We start from the raw sequence: 21,336 nt of genomic DNA on the forward strand, positions 1-21,336 counted from the left end.
CATCCGCTGCCATTATCATTTGGACGGTCACGCAAAGTGCGGCCCAGGTCCATCAAGGGTCGTCTTGCCTTAGGTAGCTAGGCGATTGGAACTCCCCGTACCGCGCCCTCCCCTCCAGTCCCCTTCCATCCCGCGCCTCGGTCGGCCGTTCCTTGCGTCATCCAGGCCACCGCGGGAGTCGCGGGCGTCTGTGGGTCCTCGGTCCCGGCCGGGCGTTGAAGGGTCCGGACGAGGTTCCACAGGGGAACGGGTCCCGCGCCCTGATCGGCTCCGCCCAACACCGCGCCCCCCGCCCCCCCCAAGTCTAGACGGTCCGGTGTCACCTAGCCACAGTCCAGTGCACACAGCCCAGAGCGCCTCCTCCGCTCCCCCCACCTCCCGCCGAGCGCTGACGTCACGTCGGGGCGGGGCCTACGGAGGCTGCGGAGAGGGACAGGGCTGCGCGTCCTTGCAGCGCCCCGCAGCGGCCGCGGCGGGAAGCGGCCTCGTCGGCCCTGCGGCGCCAGAGCCCTGACGCACGGAGCTGAGGAGAGGGAGAGAGAGAGAGAGCAAGCGAGCGAGCGAGCGAGCGAGAGAGAAAGGGGCAGACATGGCGGCTCCGCTCGGCTCCCGCTGAGGACGGCTGAGCGGGCGCAGGGTCTGTGCGGCCGGCCTGCAGCCTCGCTTCCGCCCCCCGCTCCCCGCCTCCTCGCGCCGCCGCCGGCTCCTGCCCCGCTCTCGCTTGTCGTGGGCCTGCGTCCCGGAGAGGCAACGCGAGCCGGCCCGGCAAGGCTCCGCTGGCCCTGACCGCCCGCCGGCGGGCCGGCCCTTCCTCGCCTCTCCCGGGAGCGGCGGGCGCGGCGCGGACCCGGTTCCCCCTGGCTGGACCATGGTGAACACCCGGAAGAGCTCTCTGCGCCTTCTCGGGTCCAAGTCTCCCGGGCCCGGGCCTGGGCCTGGGGCCGGAGCGGAGCCGGGGGCGACCGGCGGCGGCGGCGGCAGCAGCCATTTCATCTCCTCTCGGACCCGCTCCTCCAAGACGCGCGCGGCCAGCTGCCCGGCAGCCAAGGCCGGGGGAAGCGGCGGCGCCCTGGACGAGGCCCGGGTAAGAGAGCGGCGGCCCGCGCCCGAGACTTGCGAGCGCCGGCCCCGGCCGCCCGGGCTTTGTCTGGCCGGAGACCGTCAGCGGGTGCGGTGGAGGGTGGCAGCCGCCGAAGGGCCGCGGCTTCCAGCCCCTTGGCCGTGCCGGCCCGGTTCTTTTGTGTCAAGAACAGCCCTCGGAGTCTGCGGGCGAGGGCTCTTGGGGTCCCTTTCGGGGGGACATTATTAGGACGGTCCGCCTTCCGTGTCCTGGCCCTGCTTCCGAGGGGGGAAATGGTAGAGGAAGCCAGAACGTAGGGCTGCAGTCCCCCCGGCTTGGAAGGGGCGAAGGGAGAAGTGAAAAGTTTTCTGCGGTGTCAAACCCCTTCTTGAAAGTGTGTCAGCTCTTGCCGCTGTCTAACTGAGCTGACTTAGTTTGGGGGTGGTTCAAGTTGGTAAGGAAGTGAACAGAGCTCCAGTTGGCAGGCAGACAGGCAGGGATGCTGAAAAAAGTTTGGAGCCGCTCTGACACCAACTTGAAAAACAAAACGAACGCTTAACGCCTCCCTAGGCAAGGCAGATTAGACGCGGCGCTGTAAGTAAGCTGTAGGGTGAACCAAGGTTCTACGAGAGAGCAGAGGACTTTCGAGTCACAAAAGGAGCAGGTAGACAGAAACGTGTCGAGTGGGCACCGTCGTTCCAAAGTGACATGCTTTCTACCTTTCTGTGAAGGGAATGGTCTACGAAAGCCAGACTAGCACCGTTGTTGCTCCATCCAGTTTGAGAAGTGACACTTGAAGAAGCAGGAGATGATTTAGTTTTGTCAAAAAAGATGAGATCTGAGATCCTGAACCTTCATCACCCACAGTGTAAACCAGAACTATTTCAAAAAATTTATTTTTTTGGAGACAGGTCTCACTATGTAGCTCTGGCTGTCCCGAGACTCACTCTGTAGACAAGGCTTTGAACTCATGGATCGCGTCTCTGCCTCCCAAGTGTTCTGTTTTTTTGGAATTCAAACTACTCCCTCCCACAGGTGTCACTGTAAAGTTAGCGAGACATTTGTGTTACTATGACATTGGTTCTGATACTACGAGATTGGTTCTGAATTCAAAGAACCAGCTGGATCATGCCTAGAAAGAGATGACCTTTCCAAGAGTCATTTGAGCCAATAGTTGTTAGTTAAAATGCTCCTTTTAATTCACACCATTTTTGTTCCTTAGCGTATGTAAGGTTCTGTAGGGATTTACAAAGTTGTGGATTGTTTATATATGTTTTCTCTGTGTTGACACCAATCAGAACGAATCCTAGTATATACAACAGAAATATTTTACCATGCTATGAAATATATTTATTGTGTCTTTGGAAATCTTTTTCTGTGAAAAATCTGGAAAGTACTTTTGAGCTGTCTTAATTTAGTAGACTTTTAGGAGTATATAGATTTCTTGGGTTGAGCTAAATGTTCTGAAGATTTTTTTCCTGTAGAAACTATCCTAATGTACAGGTTTTTTAGCTTACTGATGCTGTCACCTTCTTAGATGAATTTAAGGAACAGTGTGTCTTCTACACTTAAGTGCAAATAAAATATTTAGAGTGTAAGCTTGTAATTGTATCGTGCCACAAATGCCTAGTCTATTAGAGGAGTGGCAAACTCATCTGAGGCAATTAGCTCATCCCTCACTGATCAGTTTGTGGTTCCATTTTTGAATTCAGGGATCTCATGCTGTCCTTACCCCCTGGGGAATAAGGTGAGGTAATTTGTCAGACAGCTGTTATAGCGATGTTAAAAGGCAAAGAATCAATAGTCTAATGTAGAAATGAACACTTGGTAGCTTTTAAATGGCTAGAAGAATGGAAGATACTGTTTTCTAGAAGGATACTAATGAAACATTATTTTGAGAACTCTTTTAAAGTGTTTTAAAAGATTATAAACAGTTGGCTCTTAAGATTTACTCTGAAATATTTGCCTTTCATTCTTAAAGGGATTTATGTTATAGCTATAGCAGACCGTCGATCTAATTGCTTTTTCTGAGAAATTTTAGAGAGACTAATCTCATGCTGTGAGCTATTGGACTTCTAGAAGAGGAAAAGTTACAGGTCTCAATTTATTAAGTTTATACAATGTTACATAGATGAAACATATGTATTTTTTTCTTGTGTATTCCTGAGGTGAATTGATTTGAATCTGTTTAGCTCTTTAATTTGGTTTTATGTTAAAGGAATTTAGCTCTCTAGTTTACCCTTTCTGGTGTGCTTAAACATAACCTCTGTATCTGTGGGGTCTTTAGTAGACATTTTTTTTTCCTGTCTGCAAAGCCTCATTTGATGAGAATTGGATTACTACTTTGTTGCTTTAGAAGAGCCTCCTTTTTATACTAAGAAGTGTATTCCTCTTTGTACAGTAATGATTAGAGAGCTCCCCCGCCCCACTTAATATGTTGTTTTTCACATTTCATGTTGACTTTTCTCCCCTTCTCATGATTTTAAATTATTTCATTCACTTTCTTGTTACTTGTCATTTGCTTTAGAAAATCATAGAACCAAGGGTTATTCCTAGAATTCTGTCTTGTTCTTAAGTGCTGTCTATGTAGTGAAGCAGTCTGCATGTTTTGGAATGATTAAAAAAATAATCTTTTCTACTTTAAAATATATTTTTTAATTTAATTTTTTTGTTTTTTCGAGGTAGGGTCTTGCTGTGTGTTTTTGGCTGGCCTGAAATTTGCTACGTAGACCAAAGTGTCCTGGGCCTTGTGGTGATTGATTCTCCTGCCTCTGCCTCCTGAGTGCTGGGATTGCATTCATGTGCCAGCATTCCAGGACCTGTTGTTATAGAGTCTGAAGAGTTTGGGGATAAGAATAAACCTGTGAAACTGTCACTACTATGAAAACCACAGGCACAGCAATCACTTGTAGAGTTTCCCTGTTCTCTTTAATGTTTCTATTGTTAGAAGTCTTAGTTTTCGACATGATACAATTATTTCCTTTTCTTTCGATACAGTATATTCCTTGTGGGTATGATACAATGTATTTCTTTCTGAGTGTGATGCAATAGTTTTAGCTGTAGTCAGTCTGCTGTATAGTAGCTTTCTAGAATTATTTATCTGGCACAAATGAAACTTTGTTGGTGTTGACCACTGCCTCCCTGTTCTTTATCCCTTTGGCTCTTGGCATCCATCACCCTTGTTCATTCTGCATATTTGAGTTTGTCTGTCTTCTGTTGTACATACAAATGAGATCATACAGCATCTTTTCATGTCTGGCTTAGTTCACTTAGCATAATGGGCTCCAGGTTTGTCTGTGTTGTAAGTGGAAGAATTTCCTTCTTAAAGGTTGAATAATATTCCAACGTATATACCTTATACATGGACCATATTTTCTTGATTCGTTTCTCTAGCATGTGGTATTAATATTGTTTTTATATTTTGGCTGTTGTGTATAATGTTACAGTGGCTAAAGATAAGCAGTTTTTTGAAAGTTTTTTTTGTTATTTATTTATTTATTTTTTTTGAGATAGGATTTCCCTGTGTGGCCCTGGCTGTCCTGGAACTTGCTCTGTAGCCCAGGCTGACCTTGAACTTAGATCTGCCTGCCTCTGTTTCCTGATTGCTAGCTAGGATTAAAGGCGTGAGCCACCACGCCTGGCACACCTCTTTGAAAGCTTGATTTTAGTTCCTTTGGGTAAATATGCAGAAGTGAGATCGCTGAATCATATGGTGATTCCATTTTTATTGTTTTGAGGATCCTCTACTGTTTTCCAGGGTTGCTACACCATTTTCCCTTCCCACTGATGTGAGAAGGGGTTCCCTTTACTCACATCCTCACCACCACTTGACGGATGTCTGTGTGTGTGTGGGGGGGGGGCGTTGGAACAGGGTTTCCCTGTGTAGCCCTGGCTGATCTGGAACTTGCTTTGTAGCCCAGGCTGGCCTCAAACTCAGAGATCCACTTGCTCCTGCCTCCCTAGTGCTGGGATCCAAGGTAGTATGTATACTACCATACTCTGCTACTTGATTGATGGCTTAAGAATAATTTTTTAGCAGGGATATAGTGGAGCATGTCTTTAGGCTCAGGAGGCAGAGGCAGGCAGATCTCTGAGTTCAAGGCCAGCCTGGTTTGCATGGTCTACATAGTGAGTTTCAGGACAGGTAGAGCTATGTAGTGAGACCCTGTTTCGAAAAAATACACCCCCTTAAAAAAACAGTAATTTTCTGTAATAGCTATACTATGTGGAATGATATCTCATTAAATTAAAAAAAAAAACTACACTTATTTATTGATTTTAGAAGTAATGTATATTATGGCACAAGTCTCCAGAGGATAACTTTTGGGAATTGGTTTTCTAACCCCCACCATATGAGTCTCAGGGATCAAACTCAGATTGTTAAGTTTGGTAGCAGATGTTTTAATCTGCTGAGCCTTTCCCTAGACTTCATTTTCTTTTCTTTTCTCCTCCTCCTCCCCACCCGCCATAGTTCCTCTGTATAGCTCTGGCTGTCCTGGAACTTGCTCTGTAGACCAGGCTGGTCTTGAACTCTGCTGGGATAAAGGCAAGTGCCACCACCTCCCAGCAATTTCTAGTTTTCTTTTTTCTTTTTTTGGTTTTTTGAGACAGGGTTTCTCTGTGTAGCTTTGCGCCTTTCCTGGAACTCACTCTGTACACCAGGCTGGTCTCCGAACTCACAGAGATCCGCCAGGCTTTGCCTCCCGAGTGCTGGGATTAAAGACGAGTGCCACCACCGCTCGCCAACTTCTAGTTTTCTAATGAGTAGTAGTAATATTGAGCAGATTTTCAATATGCCTGTGTATTATTTGTCTATTTTTTGAGAAATGTGTCCTTAGGGTTTTAATTGTTTTTTTATACTGAGGCTCGAACCTAGAGTAAGCCAGTGTTCTATTTTGATAGCTCTGTAGAGCCTTTATTGGATGTTCTTAAGAACTTCATTATAGATAAGTCATAATTTCTGGCAGCCACTTGTTGTTATAAGGTCTGTTCTAGCCCGACTGTTGTCTGCATTGGAATGGGAAGTGATACTCTTTAAGGGGCCACCTGAAAGTGCTAAATTACTCTGAGTCTTTGGACATTTTGTTTAGGAAATACACAGTAAAGTTTCATTTATGTACACAGTCAATTTGAGTTTGTTTCTTCATACTAGGTGTTTGGTTTTACAATAGGGATAGTTTACAATTTTATGTTTTCCCTTTTGGGAAGAATTTTGTGCAAAATGCCTTACCTTTGAAGAAATATTTAATGATTTTTGGCTAAAATCTTATATGGGAGTACAAAGTTGGTGTGGGAACTGTATGTGGTTATATGTTACCTTGAAGTGTAAGCTATTGCTGGCAGTGGTAATATGTGCCTATAAATTTGGGCTTTTGAGAGACTGAGGCAGAAGGATTGACAGGAGTATGAGGCCAGCCTAGAGTGCAGAGTGAGTTTGTAAGCATTTGGGGCTGCTATACATCGAAAACCTGTCTTAGAAAACCAAGGAGGAGGTAGGGAGCCTGGGCATGGTGTGCATGTCTGTGCTGCCAGCCATCAGGTGGCTGGATCTACAGGATCCTTATGAATTTGAGGCCAGTCTGGGTGACACTGTGTCCGCATAACAAACAAAACAAAACAAAACAAAAACCAAGAAAAACTATCAATTAGTTTTTTTTTCCCCCTTTGGGGTGAGAATTGAACCCAGGATTTTGCACATGCTTGGCACATAGTCTTCTTTTAAACACCTTCCAGTCTAGATGCTTTTTGAAGGATGTTATGTATAATGACAGGCTGTAATTTGTATTAGTGTTTAAATACTCTTGAGTGTGTGCTGCTGTCAGATCATAAACCTCTGGTGCTTTTGAGTTATGAATATGTTGGTATTTTTCATATTGTTTTAATTTATCTGGAGACAAGATAAAGATTTTGCTTAAAGTTGCTCTCTAAGTAACTAGGAATGATGGCTCATGTCTGTAATCCTAGCACTGGGAGGTTGAAGGAAGAGGGTTGTGTGAGTTTGAGGCCAGCCTGGACTAGCTACATAGGGAGAGTCAGGCGTCATGGGCCACAGACCAAAAAGCAAATAAAGCAGCAACAGAGAAAGCTTTTTTTGGGGGGTGGGGGGTGGGGAGCGCTGGCCATTGTAGTGTACAACTTTAATCCCAGCATTGGGATGCAGATCTCTGTGAGTTCGTGGCCAGCCTAGTCTACAGAGTGAGTATCAGGACAGCCAGGGCTACACAGAGAAACTCTGTCTTAAAACAAAACAAAAACAAACAAACAAACAAAAAAAACAAAGCAAAATGCAAAAAAGCGGTTTTTCTTTCGGTTGTTTCCTACTTAGAGAAGAGATCTTGCTATATTGATTAGGTTAGTATTGAACTCCTGCCTCAGCCCTCTGCGTAGTTATAATTATAGATAGTGTACCTGGTACCCTTAGACTATTTGTGAGTGAATTGTATGTAAGCATCATGAAGACAGATGCTGTATCTTATTTCCCCCTTAATTCCACTAATTCCTCTTTTTCGACCTACTCCGACATCTGACAAAGAAGATGCTCAATAAATATCTGCTAGTGGATGAATGAATAGCGTACTGAGGAGTTGACGCATGTTATGGAACTCTGATGCCAAGGCTTTAAGAATAGAGGGCAAATGAAACTTAGCTTCAAGACTATACATGTATATGTGGTAGGCATATGAGAAAACAAAATGAAGTGGTTCTGCCCAAATCAATGATGTAGATGAAACTTCAGTTACAGTTCTGGAGTCTATCGACTGAATGTTTTGGTGGAATTTCATGTTCTTTGTTGTTAAGATGTGGCTTCAAAGAAGATGAGTTCTTCTGTGTTGCTTAGGCTTTCCTTGAACTTGTAATTGCTATCTCAGCTTCCCTTTGGGCTGAGATGGTCTGCATACATCGACTTGCCTGACATGTTCTGCAAGTTGAGATCTGATTCACAGCATAGTCTATGTGAGTTGCCCTTCCTGGAGTTGTACAGTGTCATCCTTAAATGTCATGGCTTTAGAGTACTCAGCCTTCAGCACAGTGCTTGGGATGAAGTAGATACATCATGAAGCAAAGTCTGTGTCTCTCCATTTTTAAAACCTAGTGGGAAAGAGAAAAAATATATACTATAAACATGTAATTAACCCTTCTTTGAAATCTGATGCCTTCTTGCCTACATTTATGTGGATAATTTATCAGTTTTTTTTCTTTTTTAGAACTTCCACTTCTTTCTTTTCTTTTTTTTTTTTTTTTTTTTTTTTTTTGGCATTTTGAGACAGGGTTTCTATTGTGCCTTTCCTGGAACTCACTCTGTAGCCAGGCTGGCCTTGAACTCACAGAGATCTGCCTGCCTCTGCCTCCCAAGTGCTGGGATTAAAGGCGTGCGCCTCCACTGCCCGGCTAGAACTACCACTTTTACACTCAGTTCCTGCATGAGTTTTGGATGGGGCCAAAAGCATCTGAAAATTATATTTGCCTAATCATTGTGTCAGATTTTTATACCCTTCTTGTCTTCTTTTAGGTCTTTAAAGTCTTTGACACCTCATTTTGTGTCAAATGTAAATTTAGGTGAGGAAATAAAAGAATACTGTTGTAGGAATTTGACAGATGCCTGTGGTTAGAGAGAATTACTCTAATGTGATACCCAGCCTCTTTGCATTTTATGGTAGTGAGTTCAATGTCTCTAGTTTTGCAGTAAGAGTTTAGTATTTGAGAGAGAATGATGAGAGTGGTCTGGTACTTTTGTTTGGACTTTGAATTTTTGAGTTACTTTAAAAACTTGTTTGTCAGCCATCATGTTTTATTTTTTGTAGCAACGTAATTTCAGAGAAATAGAGATAAGTTAAAATTCTTGTTAATATTTTTACTTATTGCAAAAACTCAAAAGTTAGCCAATTCTTTTTCCTTTAAAAGTAGTAAAGATGAATTAATAAAATTGAATCACTTCTTAAATATTTCACAAACAAATGTGAAAAATATCATTGTCTAAGACTAATTCTTTTTTTTTTTTTTTTTTTTTTTTTTTTGAGACAGGGTTTCTCTGTAGCTTTGGAGCCTGTCCTGGACTAGCTCTGTAGATCAGGCTAGCCTTGAACTCAGAGATCCACCTGCCTCTGCCTCCGAGTGCTGGGATTACAGGCGTGCACCACCACCACCACCACCACCACCACCACCACCACCACCACCACCATCACCACCACCACCACCTGGCACTAATTCTTGTTTTACAACTTTGTGCAGTGTTTTCTCTGTAGATTTACTTATCTGTTTCATCTTTGAGACAGTAGCTTGCTGTGTTAAGTCTCAAGCTGGACTTGAACTTGAACTGGGCAATACACCTGCTTTTCTCTCTTCAGTGCTGGGATTGTAGATGGAGGCTACCATACTTGGTTCCGGCTAGATTTTTGGATTTTTAATATTTTAACATCTAAGCCTTATGTACTTTTAGAAGAAATTTTCAGTAAAAGGTCAAGGTTGAAAATGTGATAAATTGTAAAGTCACTTTTTACAGTATCATTATTTAGTATAATTAGTTTATAAGTGTCCACCTTGATGAAAAATCATAATTCCCAAGTTATTTATGTAAGGATGTTTTTAAAAAAATACATTATTGTTGTTACTATTGTTATTTTAGAGACTCTCACTATATAGCCCTGACTGGTGTGGATCTTACTATATGAACGAGGCTGTCTTTGAACTCACAAGAGATCCATCCACTTGTCTCTGCCTTCTGTGCTGGGAGAACAAACGGTATACACCACCATGCCTGGCTTATACTTTTGTTGTTTTATTTTTCAGTTCAACATACAAAGTAGTAGGTTTCATTAGGGCTTTTTATTTAGTTTTTTTAAATGGGGTTCATATAGCTTATACTGGCCTTAAACTTTCTCTGTATCTGACAATGACCTTCACTTGGAGTGTTGAGATTACAATGTGGACCACTACATCTAATTCATGCAGTGCTGGGCATCAAACCCAGTGCCTCTTGCATGCTAGGCAAGCATTCTACTAACTGAGCTACATCCCAAGCCCCTCATTACAATATTTTCATGCATATGTTTCATTATCTTTTGTTCTCATTGTTGGGAGTTAGCACATTTTTGTAGTTAATATTTCATTGGTGATCTGCTATATAGCCGTTAACACAGTTAAAAGCAAAATACTGAGGTATTTATCTTTTTAATAAAGACTAGTCTTTCTAGGTTACAGAAAACAGTGCTTACTAGGTAGGGTGACCATGTGCCCTTGTTAGCTCAGGACAGTGCTTTCTTGCCTACACAGTCAGTCTGTGCTTGCTTGTTCATCAGCACTCAGTTGAACATGGCTTATGTGCATGTACTCAAGTTTATATGAGTAATAGTTTTAGAGTTCTTTTTAGTTTTTAATCCTTTATTTTCAATCTCTGAGTGTTTGTGGATACGTATAGTCACTGTCTAATACCTTTGTAGAATGTATCCATTGCATTTAACTATATGCTCTCAAATGGTGAGTACTTAGGATGCCTCCTTATTGCTGCAATTAAAACCTTTATGCAGATTGTGGATTTGGTATAGGAATAGCTTTGAGATTGATCCCAGGAATGAGTAGAGTATGCATGCACTTAAAAATGGTTATTCCAGATTTTCTGTTTTTGTCTCTGTGTTTAAGAGTAGTGTATAAATGTTCTTGTATCCCCACATTTTTGCTGGCATTTAGATATTTAACATTATCATTTCTTTTAATTGCTGGCTTTAAGCAACTCATTATATCTATATTAATTTTATTTCGATTTCACTTATAAAATGCCAGTTAAAATCTTTTGCCCTAACCCTTCTTTATTTTTTTTTAATTTTTAAAAGTATTTATTTTTTGTGTACATTGGAGTTTTGCCTGCATGTATGTATGTATGTATGAGGATGCCAGATTTTATGGAACTGAGTTATAGTTGTGAACTGTCATGTTGGTGCTGGGAATTGAACCTGGGTCCTTTGGAAGAGTGACCAGTGCTCTTAACTACCATTCCATCTCTCCAACCTCAATTTTTTTTGTTTTTGAACTATTTTTTTTCTTGTTTTCCGAAGGATTCCAGACTACTGATTTTGGGTGTAGGGGTGTGTGTGTGTGTGTGTGTGTGTGTGTGTGTCTGTCTGTCTGTCTGTCTGTGTGAGAGCATATGTGTTTCTTACTGAATTTGGGCTCATTGTTTTTTGCCTACGTTGGTGGTAGGCAGGCTCCAGCAATCTTCCTGTGTCTGCCCCTACCCTCCAGCACCGTGGTGGAATACAGGTACATTGTCGTGCCTGGCTTGTTTTATTGATGTGGGTGTAGGCATTTGAATTCAGGTACTCATGCTTTTGCAGTAAGCAGTCTTACCCACTGAACTATTTGTCCAGCTCAGTGATTTTTTTTAAATTAATTCCATGATATGGGGGTACTATTAATTTTTGACCTTGCATATACATAGTTTAACTTTCCTAATCTTGCTTTCCTGCCTCCTTTTCTTTTTCTGACATGGAGTCTAGCTTTTTGTCCAGGCTGTTCTTGAATTCAGAGGTTCTTTCCGTTTTATCTCTGAAGTAGCTGAGAATACAGATATGTGCTACATTCTTCAAAGACATCATCTCACAGTGTAGCCCAGGTTGTCTTCAAATGAATGGCAGTCTTGCCTTATCTTTCTGAGTGCGGGATTTACAGGTGTGAGCTGTAAACCATAATAATTCATCTAAGAAGGAGAATGGACCACTTCTTAGAAGATAGCTATCTGTCTGTCTGTCTGTCTGTTTATCTAGGTTTTTTGAGACAGACTTTCTCTATGTAGTCCTGGCTGTCCTGGAGCTTTCTTTGTAGATCAGGGTGGCTCACAGAGATCCATCCACTTCTGCCTCCCAAGTGCTGGGATTAAAGGCATGTGTCACCACCGCCTGGACTCTATCATAACATCCATTTTAAATTTAATTTTAAAAAAGATCTTAAAGTTTATTTGCATGTGTTTGCCTGCAAGTATGTTTGTGTGCCTGGTCCCTGTGAGGGCTGAGGAGGACTGGGTGGGGGCATTGAGTATCCTGGAACTGGAGTTACTGATGTTTGTGAGCCTTTGTGTTGGTGCTGAGAAATGATCCAGGATCCTTTGCAAGAACAACAAGTATTGATACATCTCTCCAGCCCGGACCCTATTTTTATTGCTAGTATCCTGGGGGCATGTTAATATTCTAACCTAAGTACTTTTTAGTTTTTGCAAGTTGATTTGTAGATTTGGGGGCTAGTTTTTAATTAAAGATTATAGGGTTTCCTAAAAGATGTTCCTAGAGCTGGGTGTGGTGGTGCACCCATGTCATCCCAGTGCTCCAGAGGTAAGGACAGATAGTGGCAAATTTGAGGCTAATCTGCATATATTAGATCCTGCCCTCTCGATAAGCCCAACTGAAAACTTGTAGATAAATTTTGTAAAGAATTAAAACCATAATAATTCATCTAAGAAGGAGAATGGACCACTTCTTAGAAGACAGTTTGCATGCTGTTTTGTTGTTGTTGTTTTGTTTCTCGAGGTAAGGTTTCACTGTTTAGCATTGGTTGTCCTGGAACTCTTTGTATACTAGGCTAGTTTTGAACTCGAAGAGATCTGCTTGCCTCTGTCTGCTCCCTTTGTGCTGGGATTAAAGGCATGTGCCACCATCACCAGGCTCAGTAACTTTTCTTAACCACTGAGACATCTCCAGCCCCACTTTCTTTTAGATGGAAGTCTCACTGTGTAAGTAAAACTAGTCTTGAACCTAGGGCCCCAGTCCTCCTTAGGTTTATCCTTCAGAGTAGCTGGCTGGCAGGAAGATGTGTCTTCATTGCCCAATTGGAAAGATGGCCCAGTGGCTAAGAGTGCTTGCTGCTCTTGCACAGGAATCAAATCTGGTTCCCAACACCCACATTCTGGTGGCTCACAAGCACTGTAACTTTAGTTTCAGTGGATCTGATAATGTCTTCTGACTCTTCAGTCATCTATAAATACACCCTTTCCCCACACAAGACACATGCATACACATGATTAAAAAAAAATAGACAGGCATGGTGACACATGCCTTTAATCCCAATCAGGGGTACACAGAGATGTCTCAATGTAACCAACCAAACAACTTAAAAAAATTTTCATCTGGGCGGTGGTGCCACACACCTTTAATCCTAGCGCTAGGGAGACAGAGGCAGGCAGATCTCTGAGTTAAGGCCAGCCTGGTCTACAGAGCGAGTTCCAGGACAGCCAGGCTTACCCAGAAAAACCCTGTTTAGCAAAAAACCAAACCAAATCAACAAACAAAATCCACATAAAATTTCAACTGTTCAAAAACTTTTTTTTTGGTTTTTCCAGACAGGGTTTCTCTGTGTAGCTTTGCCTTTCCTGGAACTCGCTTTGGAGACCAGGCTGGCCTCAAACTCAGAGATCCGCCTGCCTCTGTCTCCTGGGATTAAAGTGCTGGGATTAAAGGCGTGCGTCACCACCGCCTGGCAAAAACTTTTTTAAAAAAAATAAATTTAAACTAGGTCTCATAGCACAGGTTGGTTCTCAACCTTCCTAATGTTGCCACCTTTTAATACATTTCCTTATATTGTGATGACCCCCAACCATAAAATTATTTTTTGTTGCTACTGTAACTGTTGCTCCTGTTGTAACTGTAATTTTGCTCCTGTTATGAATTGTAATGTAAATGTTTTTTGGAAATTATACCAAAGTGGTCATGACCCACAGGTTGAGAACCATTGGGCTAGATTCATACTCACCCCAATTATCTTGTTTCTGTTTTCTGAGTGCTGGAATTATAAGTTTGTGCCACCTCATCTAGCTTATTTTTCTATTAAATTCTCCTGTTATCTTTTTCAAGAACCTTTTATTCTTGACACAGGGTTTTGACACGTAGCCTAGACTGACCTGGAACTTTGGGCAGTCTTCCTGTCTCATTTGCCCAGGTGCTGGGAGTATAGATGTGGATCACCATGGTTCCCAGTATGCTCCCTGTTTTTTTTTTTTTTTTTTTTTTGGTTTTTCGAGACAGGGTTTCTCTGTGTAGCTTTGCGCCTTTCCTGGAACTCACTTGGTAGCCCAGGCTGGCCTCGAACTCACAAAGATCCGCCTGCCTCTGCCTCCCGAGTGCTGGGATTAAAGGCGTGCGCCACCACCGCCCGGCCCGCTCCCTGTTTTTAACATCATCAGTAAAGTAATGGAGCAGAAAGTTTAGTGTGGTTGCTTACTCCTGTAATCTCAGCACTTGAGAGGCTGAGGTAAGGATGATTACTAAATTTGAGGCTAATCCAGGCTACAAAGTGAGTTTCAGGGCAGCCTGGACTACAGAGTGAGTCTAAAAAACAACAGCCACAAATGCGAAGCAAAGACCCTCCTTTTCTCCCTGCCCTCCTCCCCTGACTCCTTGAATGTTTTTTAGAGTGTGAGAAGTTTCTTCTGTGTCTTTGAGCCTCTTGCCTGCTTTAATTTATGGGCAAGCCTGCTACCACCTTTCTTGGACTGTCTCTTATGATGCTAGGATGTGGAGCATAGAGAGAGGCTTTGAAGGCAGAGATGGCTGTATCATCTAAGACCCAGCAGGGGCAGAGGGGTCTCACTGTATCCAGTTTGAGTAGAGGTCAAGATAGGTTGGGAAAGGTCAAGGTTAGTTGGCTCTGTGTGTGTGTGTGTGTGTGTGTGTGTGTGTGTGTGTGTGTGTGTATGTTATGTATAGGGCACATCTGCCACAGTGTGCATATGGAGATCGAGGACAACTTTGTGTAGTCCATTCTCTCCTGGGGATCAAATTCAGGTTGCCAGGTTTATGAAGCGAACAGCTTTTCCTGCTGAGAGACATCTGACTACATCTGTATTTTAATTTTTATAGACTTGCCCTACAAAGAGACTAAATAAAATTGTCCCCACCTTACAATAGTCATAGCACTTAAGTTTTTATATACCTTTACATTTGATCTTAGGAACTGGGTTTTAACTTTCTTGAAAGATAGGGGCTGCTACATCCCTTATAATCTTTAGTATGTCGAACATAAATAGGTATTTAATAAATGGTGTGGAAGGAATGAGTCAGTGAAGATAAAAAGCTACCAAGCATCTGCATTTGAGACCATGGCTACTGTCCCTTATTCTTTTAACAATCTTTACAGTTTCAGAGTCACAGTGGTGGTGCTGCAGTGTGGGGTTGAGGCTAACTTCTAAGGCTGTGGTATTTTTCTTTACTTAGTGATGGTTCACATTGTATAGTATCTGTTCCCACTGCCCACTACTATTTAAGATCAAACTCAGAACCTTGTGTCATGATATTCTTAAGCTATAATCCCAGGCCTCTTTTTCATTTTGAGGTAATGTAACATTTTTAGATTGAAAACAAAAACTATCATCCAGAAAATTCTATCTGAAAGAAGTACATTTAAATTATTGTAGATTGTTTTTATTTCCTGCAACTTCTAGAGAGCATTTTTATGTGTATTTTATAATGATAGTTTAGAAACAGTATAGTAAGCATTGCTTTTGAGATCTTTGAGGAATATTTAGGACATTTTGTATGCCTGTAGTTTCAGGATTTGGTAATCAACACTGGCCTCAAGTAAATAAAGAGCAGTCTGAGTTTTGTTTTCTGCAGTCATGGTAACTGCTACCTCTGTGCATTCTTTTTACAAATAAAAGAAAAAAAAATCAGCTGTTTTGAGCTTTCTCATGAGTCCTGGAATATGCCCAGGCATCCCCCAAAAGCTGGTTTTATTAAGGAAATTGGAAAAGACTGTTCATACCTACAGACTTTATGATCTAACTGTGGGACCTTTGTCTCTATTAATAGTTATTATTTCTGGTTTTTCGTTTTCTGAGAACTTTGTGTTGCTATAGTATTTATATCATTGTTGTGATTCTTTATCAACCTGATGAATTGTATTGCTTTCAAGTAAGTTTATTTTACTTTTTCTCTTAATGCTTCTATACATAGTAGGTTTTCAATAAATGTTTGTTAAATGAATTTATTTTCTTAGTCTAAGATTTTTTCCTACTCATGGATTTTAATTACTCTGACAGATTGCTAAATGGTTGTGGGTAGATTGCATAATTTCTCTGAAATATCTTTGTCATGAAACTAGTAACACCTACCCTCCAAGGGTTAGATTATAATTAGCTAGTGAAGTGCTTTGAAGATGAAAAAGCTAAGGTTGAGCATTATGATCAACCTATTAAAGGTAAATTGTTAGTATCAGGTTTGTAGATAAAAAGCTTTCCCAAACCTTGAAGTTAATTAAATCATATTAAAGTAATTATATTGTACCTATTTACATCTAGTTATTTGTATTACCTAAATCCTTTGCTTCTTTTGGAAGCAGGGAGCCTTTTATAATACTGTTGATGCTGAGGTCTGGCCTTTGTTATATCCATGTTGAACCCTCTCATGGTAAAAAGTGAATACACCGGCTTAGTGTATCAGGATGATGTGCCTCGGATGATACCTGAACTGTGTTGTTTACCTGAGGGCCTTAAACTTTTGCATGCTAAGCCTTATTTAGAGGCCCTTGTTAGACTCCACCTCCAGAGATTCTAGTTCAGCAGGTTATATTACGTGATGACTAATACAGGTAAGTTCTGATGCAGGTGGTTTTTGGACTGCACTTTGAGAGAAACTTCTTTTTCCCTGTGTAGCCTTGGCTGTTCTGGAACTCACTCATCTGTAGACCAGGCTGGCCTCCTGGCCTCAGCTTTCAAGTGCTGGGTTTAAAGGCATGTGCCACCAAGCCTGGTCCAAAACTACTATTACTTCTTTTTTATGTAAATGATCTTTTCTTTCCTTTTTTTTTTTTTTTTTTTAAATTTTATTTATTCTCTTGTACAGGACATACCTACTCCAGCTTCCCCTGCTCTGCTTCCAAATGCTGGCGTTAAAGCCATGTGCCACCACACTGGGCCCAAAACTTCTTAATGGTGGAACTAAAAGGGTCACTAGGATGCAAGAATGGTCAATAACAAATATGAAAACTCATTTATTGATACTTAGAAAATTACATGGACAGATTACTTAAAAAATTACTAGACCTGGCTGGGCGGTGGTGGCGCACGCCTTTAATCCCAGCACTCAGGAGGCAGAGCCAGGCGGATCGCTGTGAGTTCAAGGCCAGCCTGAGCTACCAAGTGAGCTCCAGGAAAGGCGCAAAACTACGCAGAGAAACCCTGTCTCGAAAAACAAAAAAAAAAAAAAAAAAAAAAAAATACTAGACCTAAAAAAAATTACTTGTGTTTTTGAATGTTTAATTTTTTAGTACATAGTGCTTGTTTTCAGTTTTGTTTGGAATATTTTAGTACTAGCTGATAAAGAACTTGATCAGATAAGCCTGTGAAATAATGATGTATAGATGTTGTAGACATTAGGAAGACACAATAACTTAGGTTAGATTTTTTTCAGGAAGACTTAATGACAAATGCATGCCTTTAATCCCAGGACTCAGGAGGCAGAGACAGGTGGATCTCTGTGAGTTCTAGGCCAGCCTGGTCTACAGAAGGAATTTCTAGGACAGGCAAGGCTGTTAAATAGAGAAACTCTGCCTTGAAGAGGTTAAATGGTGAATGATAGGATTTGATTAGGAGGAATATAGTACTGGCAGAGTGTGATGGTACCCTCCTAGCACTTGGGAGACAGAGGCAGGCAGATCTTTCTGAATTCGAGGCTAGCCTGATGTACACAGTGAATTCCAAGCTAGCCAGAGATACACAGTGGAACCCTGTCTCAAAGGAAGAAAAAAGGAGTATTGCTATCTAAATTGGTAAAGTAGCTTATAGGTATTAGTTTCTGTACCACAATATACCTGAGCTTAGAAGATTGGATATCAGTGATTGCTTTAGACTATGTTGTAATAGTTTTCTCCCTGTTGTAGGGATGAACCACTAAGCAAGCACTTGGCCATCCAGTACGTCCCAAGTCTAATGTGCACTTCCGTCACTAGGTTTTTTGTTAAAATGACTTCTGATTTACAAAGTCTGAGAATGGAGCCTGTATGTTTGTTTGTTTCTCTCTTTTCCCTCCTCTTCCCCCCCACCCCTTCTGTTTTCTCAGGTTAGCCCTGGCTGCCTTGGCACTCCCTATGTAGACCAGGCTGGTCTCTAAACTCAGAGAGATAGATCACCTGCCTCTGCCTACTGAATGCTAGGATTAAATGTATGTACCACCAGGCTCTCAGCAGATTTTGTTTTCTTTTTTTCCCTATAACTTTTAAAATTATTTTTTCATTTTATGTCTATGGGTGTTTTACCTGCATGTATGTCTGTCAATCACATGTGTCCTTGTGCCTGTGGAGGCCAGAAGAATGTGTTGTATCTCCTGGAACTGGAGTTAGAGATGGTGATGAGTTACCATATGGTGCTGGGAATTGAACCCTGATCCTCTGCAAGAGCAGCTAGTGCTCTTAACCACTAAGCCATCACTCCAGCCTCAGATTATGTTTTTAATATCTCTCAGACTGATGATTGGTATGTATGCTGTTGGTCTTCCTAATACACTGATAGTGTGAATGTCTTAGAGGAATCATTGACTTAGGTGGCTTTTAAGGCATTTTCTCTTTTGTTAGACCATATATATAATAGAGTGGAGTTTCTGAGACAGAATCAATAAAACTATTCTAGGATTGAAAGGGCCAAAATATAGGTGCTTCTCTTTTTGCTTTTGAGGGAACATTTTACCATTTAGCCCTGGGTGGCCTGGAACTCACTATGTAGACTAGGTTGGCCTCATTCACAAGAGATCTGCCTTCTCCTCCTTCTCCAATGATGGAGTCAAAGGCATTTGATATTATTACCAGCTCCTAGGTGTTTTTTTCTTTCTTTCTTTTTGTAATTTATTAGCCAGATAATCTTGGACTAGCTAGTTGACTTATCTCCGAACCTCAGTATTTGCTCTGATAAAGGATGGGGCTAGAGAAAGCAAGAGCCCCAGGAACTGCAATTTAATTTTTTTTTGAGACAAGGCCTTACTTTGTAGCGTAGACCAGCCTTGAATTTGTGATTTTCTTGTCTCGGGGATTTTCAGGCATGTGCTGCCATGCCTGGTTCCTATGTGTAAGCTTGCAGTTGCTTTTCTTTTTGTGTTGTCAGGATTAGTACTTGTGACCCTAAAAATAGTTCATACAAAGCAATAGATGGAGACCAACACAAGAAACATACAGTTGTAGAGCCCAGTCCCAGTGAATACAAGTAGAAAACACTCCTGCACCTAAGCCTCGGGGTACATTGTGGAATAGAGGGGACAGATGGCGGTGATACTGTGTCTTCTAGTAATGTCAGAGCTATGACCATAAAGTCTCACCAAAGGACTACCCAAACATGAGCTGAATAAGGATGACACCACTGTACATAAGAAACTGGACTGGAAAAGTCCCAAGAAGCCTCAATCCTTATAAAGAACTATACACAGTGGAGGAAAGCTGGAAGCAGGAGGGCTGCTCTTCCCTAGGGAAGAGCACACCAATCGGTTGTCCTGTGCCAAATGGCCAGCCCTGAAAACATACATACAAGTAACATAAGGACTGAGTAGATTATATTTAGGAATATGATATATGTATATACATATACATCACACTTGCAATAACAAATAATGAAAAAAGAGGCCATGAATGTGAAGGAAAGCAGGGAGAAGTATATGAGGTGGTTTGGAGGGTGAAAAGGGTAGGAGAAATGTTGAAAAAAGTAGATGGCATCCAGGCAGGTGGCACACACATAGAACCCAGCACTTGAGTGGCAAAGGCAGGCAGATCTTTGTGAGTTTGAGGCCAGTGTGGTTCTAGGGGAAATTTTTCTATTAAATGGATGTCTTTAGAATGTACATGGACACCTTTAATCATATATTTTCTAGTAACTTTTCTTCCTCTTCGTGATAATTCATGGATACTAAGCACTACCATTGAGCTACATTCTCAGCTCCTAGTAACATTTTCACTATTGTAATACAGATATCTTGTTCTGGGAAAATATAAAGATATGCATTTATAAATTGGATAATTTTAGTGCATTTCTTAAACGTATAGCATAAAAGGAAACAATTAGATTTTCTAAAAGATTATAATTTTCTTGAGAGGGTCTCCCTGTTTCCCAGGCTGCTCATGACCCTTTAAGCAGCCTCCTGCCTCAGCCTCCTGTGCCGAGATTTAGAGTTTCTTAAATATTTTTATGTTAGGCATATTGCTGCTGGTTATATATGCCTTTGAAATACTTACCTAGGATGGCATATGATACCTTTTTCTCCTTTCTGTGTGGCTGCAGATCAAAACTAGGGCCATTTTTGTTGAGATTGGATTTCATTTAGCAGAGGAGGCTAACCTTGAACCCCTGATCCACCTGACTCCACCTTCCATGTGCTGTACAGGTGTGGATCACCATGTCTAGCTGCTGTTGCTCTCCCTGCTTTAATATATATATATTATATTATATATATATTCTGTCTGTCTGTCTGTCTATCTGGAGACACACACACACACACACACACACACACACACACACACACACACACACACGGATGGACAGACAGACAGGTTGGGCTGAACTCTTGAAATCCTCCTGTCCCAGTTTCCTAGTTTTGGGATTATATGTATGAGACACCATGCCTGGTTAAATAAATGTATTGATAATAATGGAAGACAGGTTTATATCTGAGAAGAGTTTATAAATGTAGAAGAGGAAGAGACTGGGCGGAACTAAGATGTGGGATAGGACTTTGCAGTGTTGGGATAAGCCCATGTTTTTATTACTTACGTACGGTTTTAGAAATAGATCTGTATGTTTGTGCTTAATATTTGTAGTTCTCTTTTCTGAGAGGGCTCACTAGCAGTGAAACTCCAGTAACAGCAAGTACACTTGACTTGGTACCTAGTTCTTGGTTTCTCAATACCATCTTTTACCAAAAGGAACCAGGGTTCCTTTCAGAAATGATGGTTTATAGAGCCAGAAAGGGAAAGTACCAAATGAATCCTGAAAATTCTTCTGTTAAAATGTATTCAAAATGATGGGGTGTGTCAAAAGATATAGGAATCACTTTTTAAGGGGCTCCCATTGGCAAAAATCTTACATAATTTGAGCAACAAAACAAGAGTCAAGTGTTATGATTTGTAGTATAGAGAATCCGTGAGTCTATACTTGATAGAAATGAACTTAGCAGGGAAGGAGGGCAGAATGCCAACTAAGAATGTAGAAAGAGGGGTGCAGGTAGACCAGAGCCACTGCACTTGGGAGGCAGAGGCAGGCAGAACTCTTTCAGTTCGAGGCCAGACTGGTCTGCAGAGTTCCAGGACAGCTAGGTTTATACAGAGAA

General features: G+C 41.6%; 1 protein-coding gene across 3 annotated transcripts in view; it reads left to right on the forward strand.

Annotated features, from left to right (window-relative positions):
* Positions 1–424: 424 nt before the first annotated feature.
* Positions 425–21,336, forward strand: part of Atad2b (ATPase family AAA domain containing 2B) — a 132,108-nt gene continuing 111,196 nt past the window's right edge. For all 3 annotated transcript variants that reach the window (XM_028875559.2, XM_037198134.1, XM_028875563.2), the window contains exon 1: positions 425–1,084. In XM_028875559.2, coding sequence (XP_028731392.1) covers positions 869–1,084 — 216 coding nt within the window. In that variant the 5' untranslated portion in view covers positions 425–868. The remainder of the gene's footprint in view (positions 1,085–21,336) is intronic.

This window comes from Peromyscus leucopus, chromosome 22 (genome assembly GCF_004664715.2).
Source record: "Peromyscus leucopus breed LL Stock chromosome 22, UCI_PerLeu_2.1, whole genome shotgun sequence".
Classification (NCBI taxonomy): Eukaryota; Metazoa; Chordata; class Mammalia; order Rodentia; family Cricetidae; genus Peromyscus; species Peromyscus leucopus.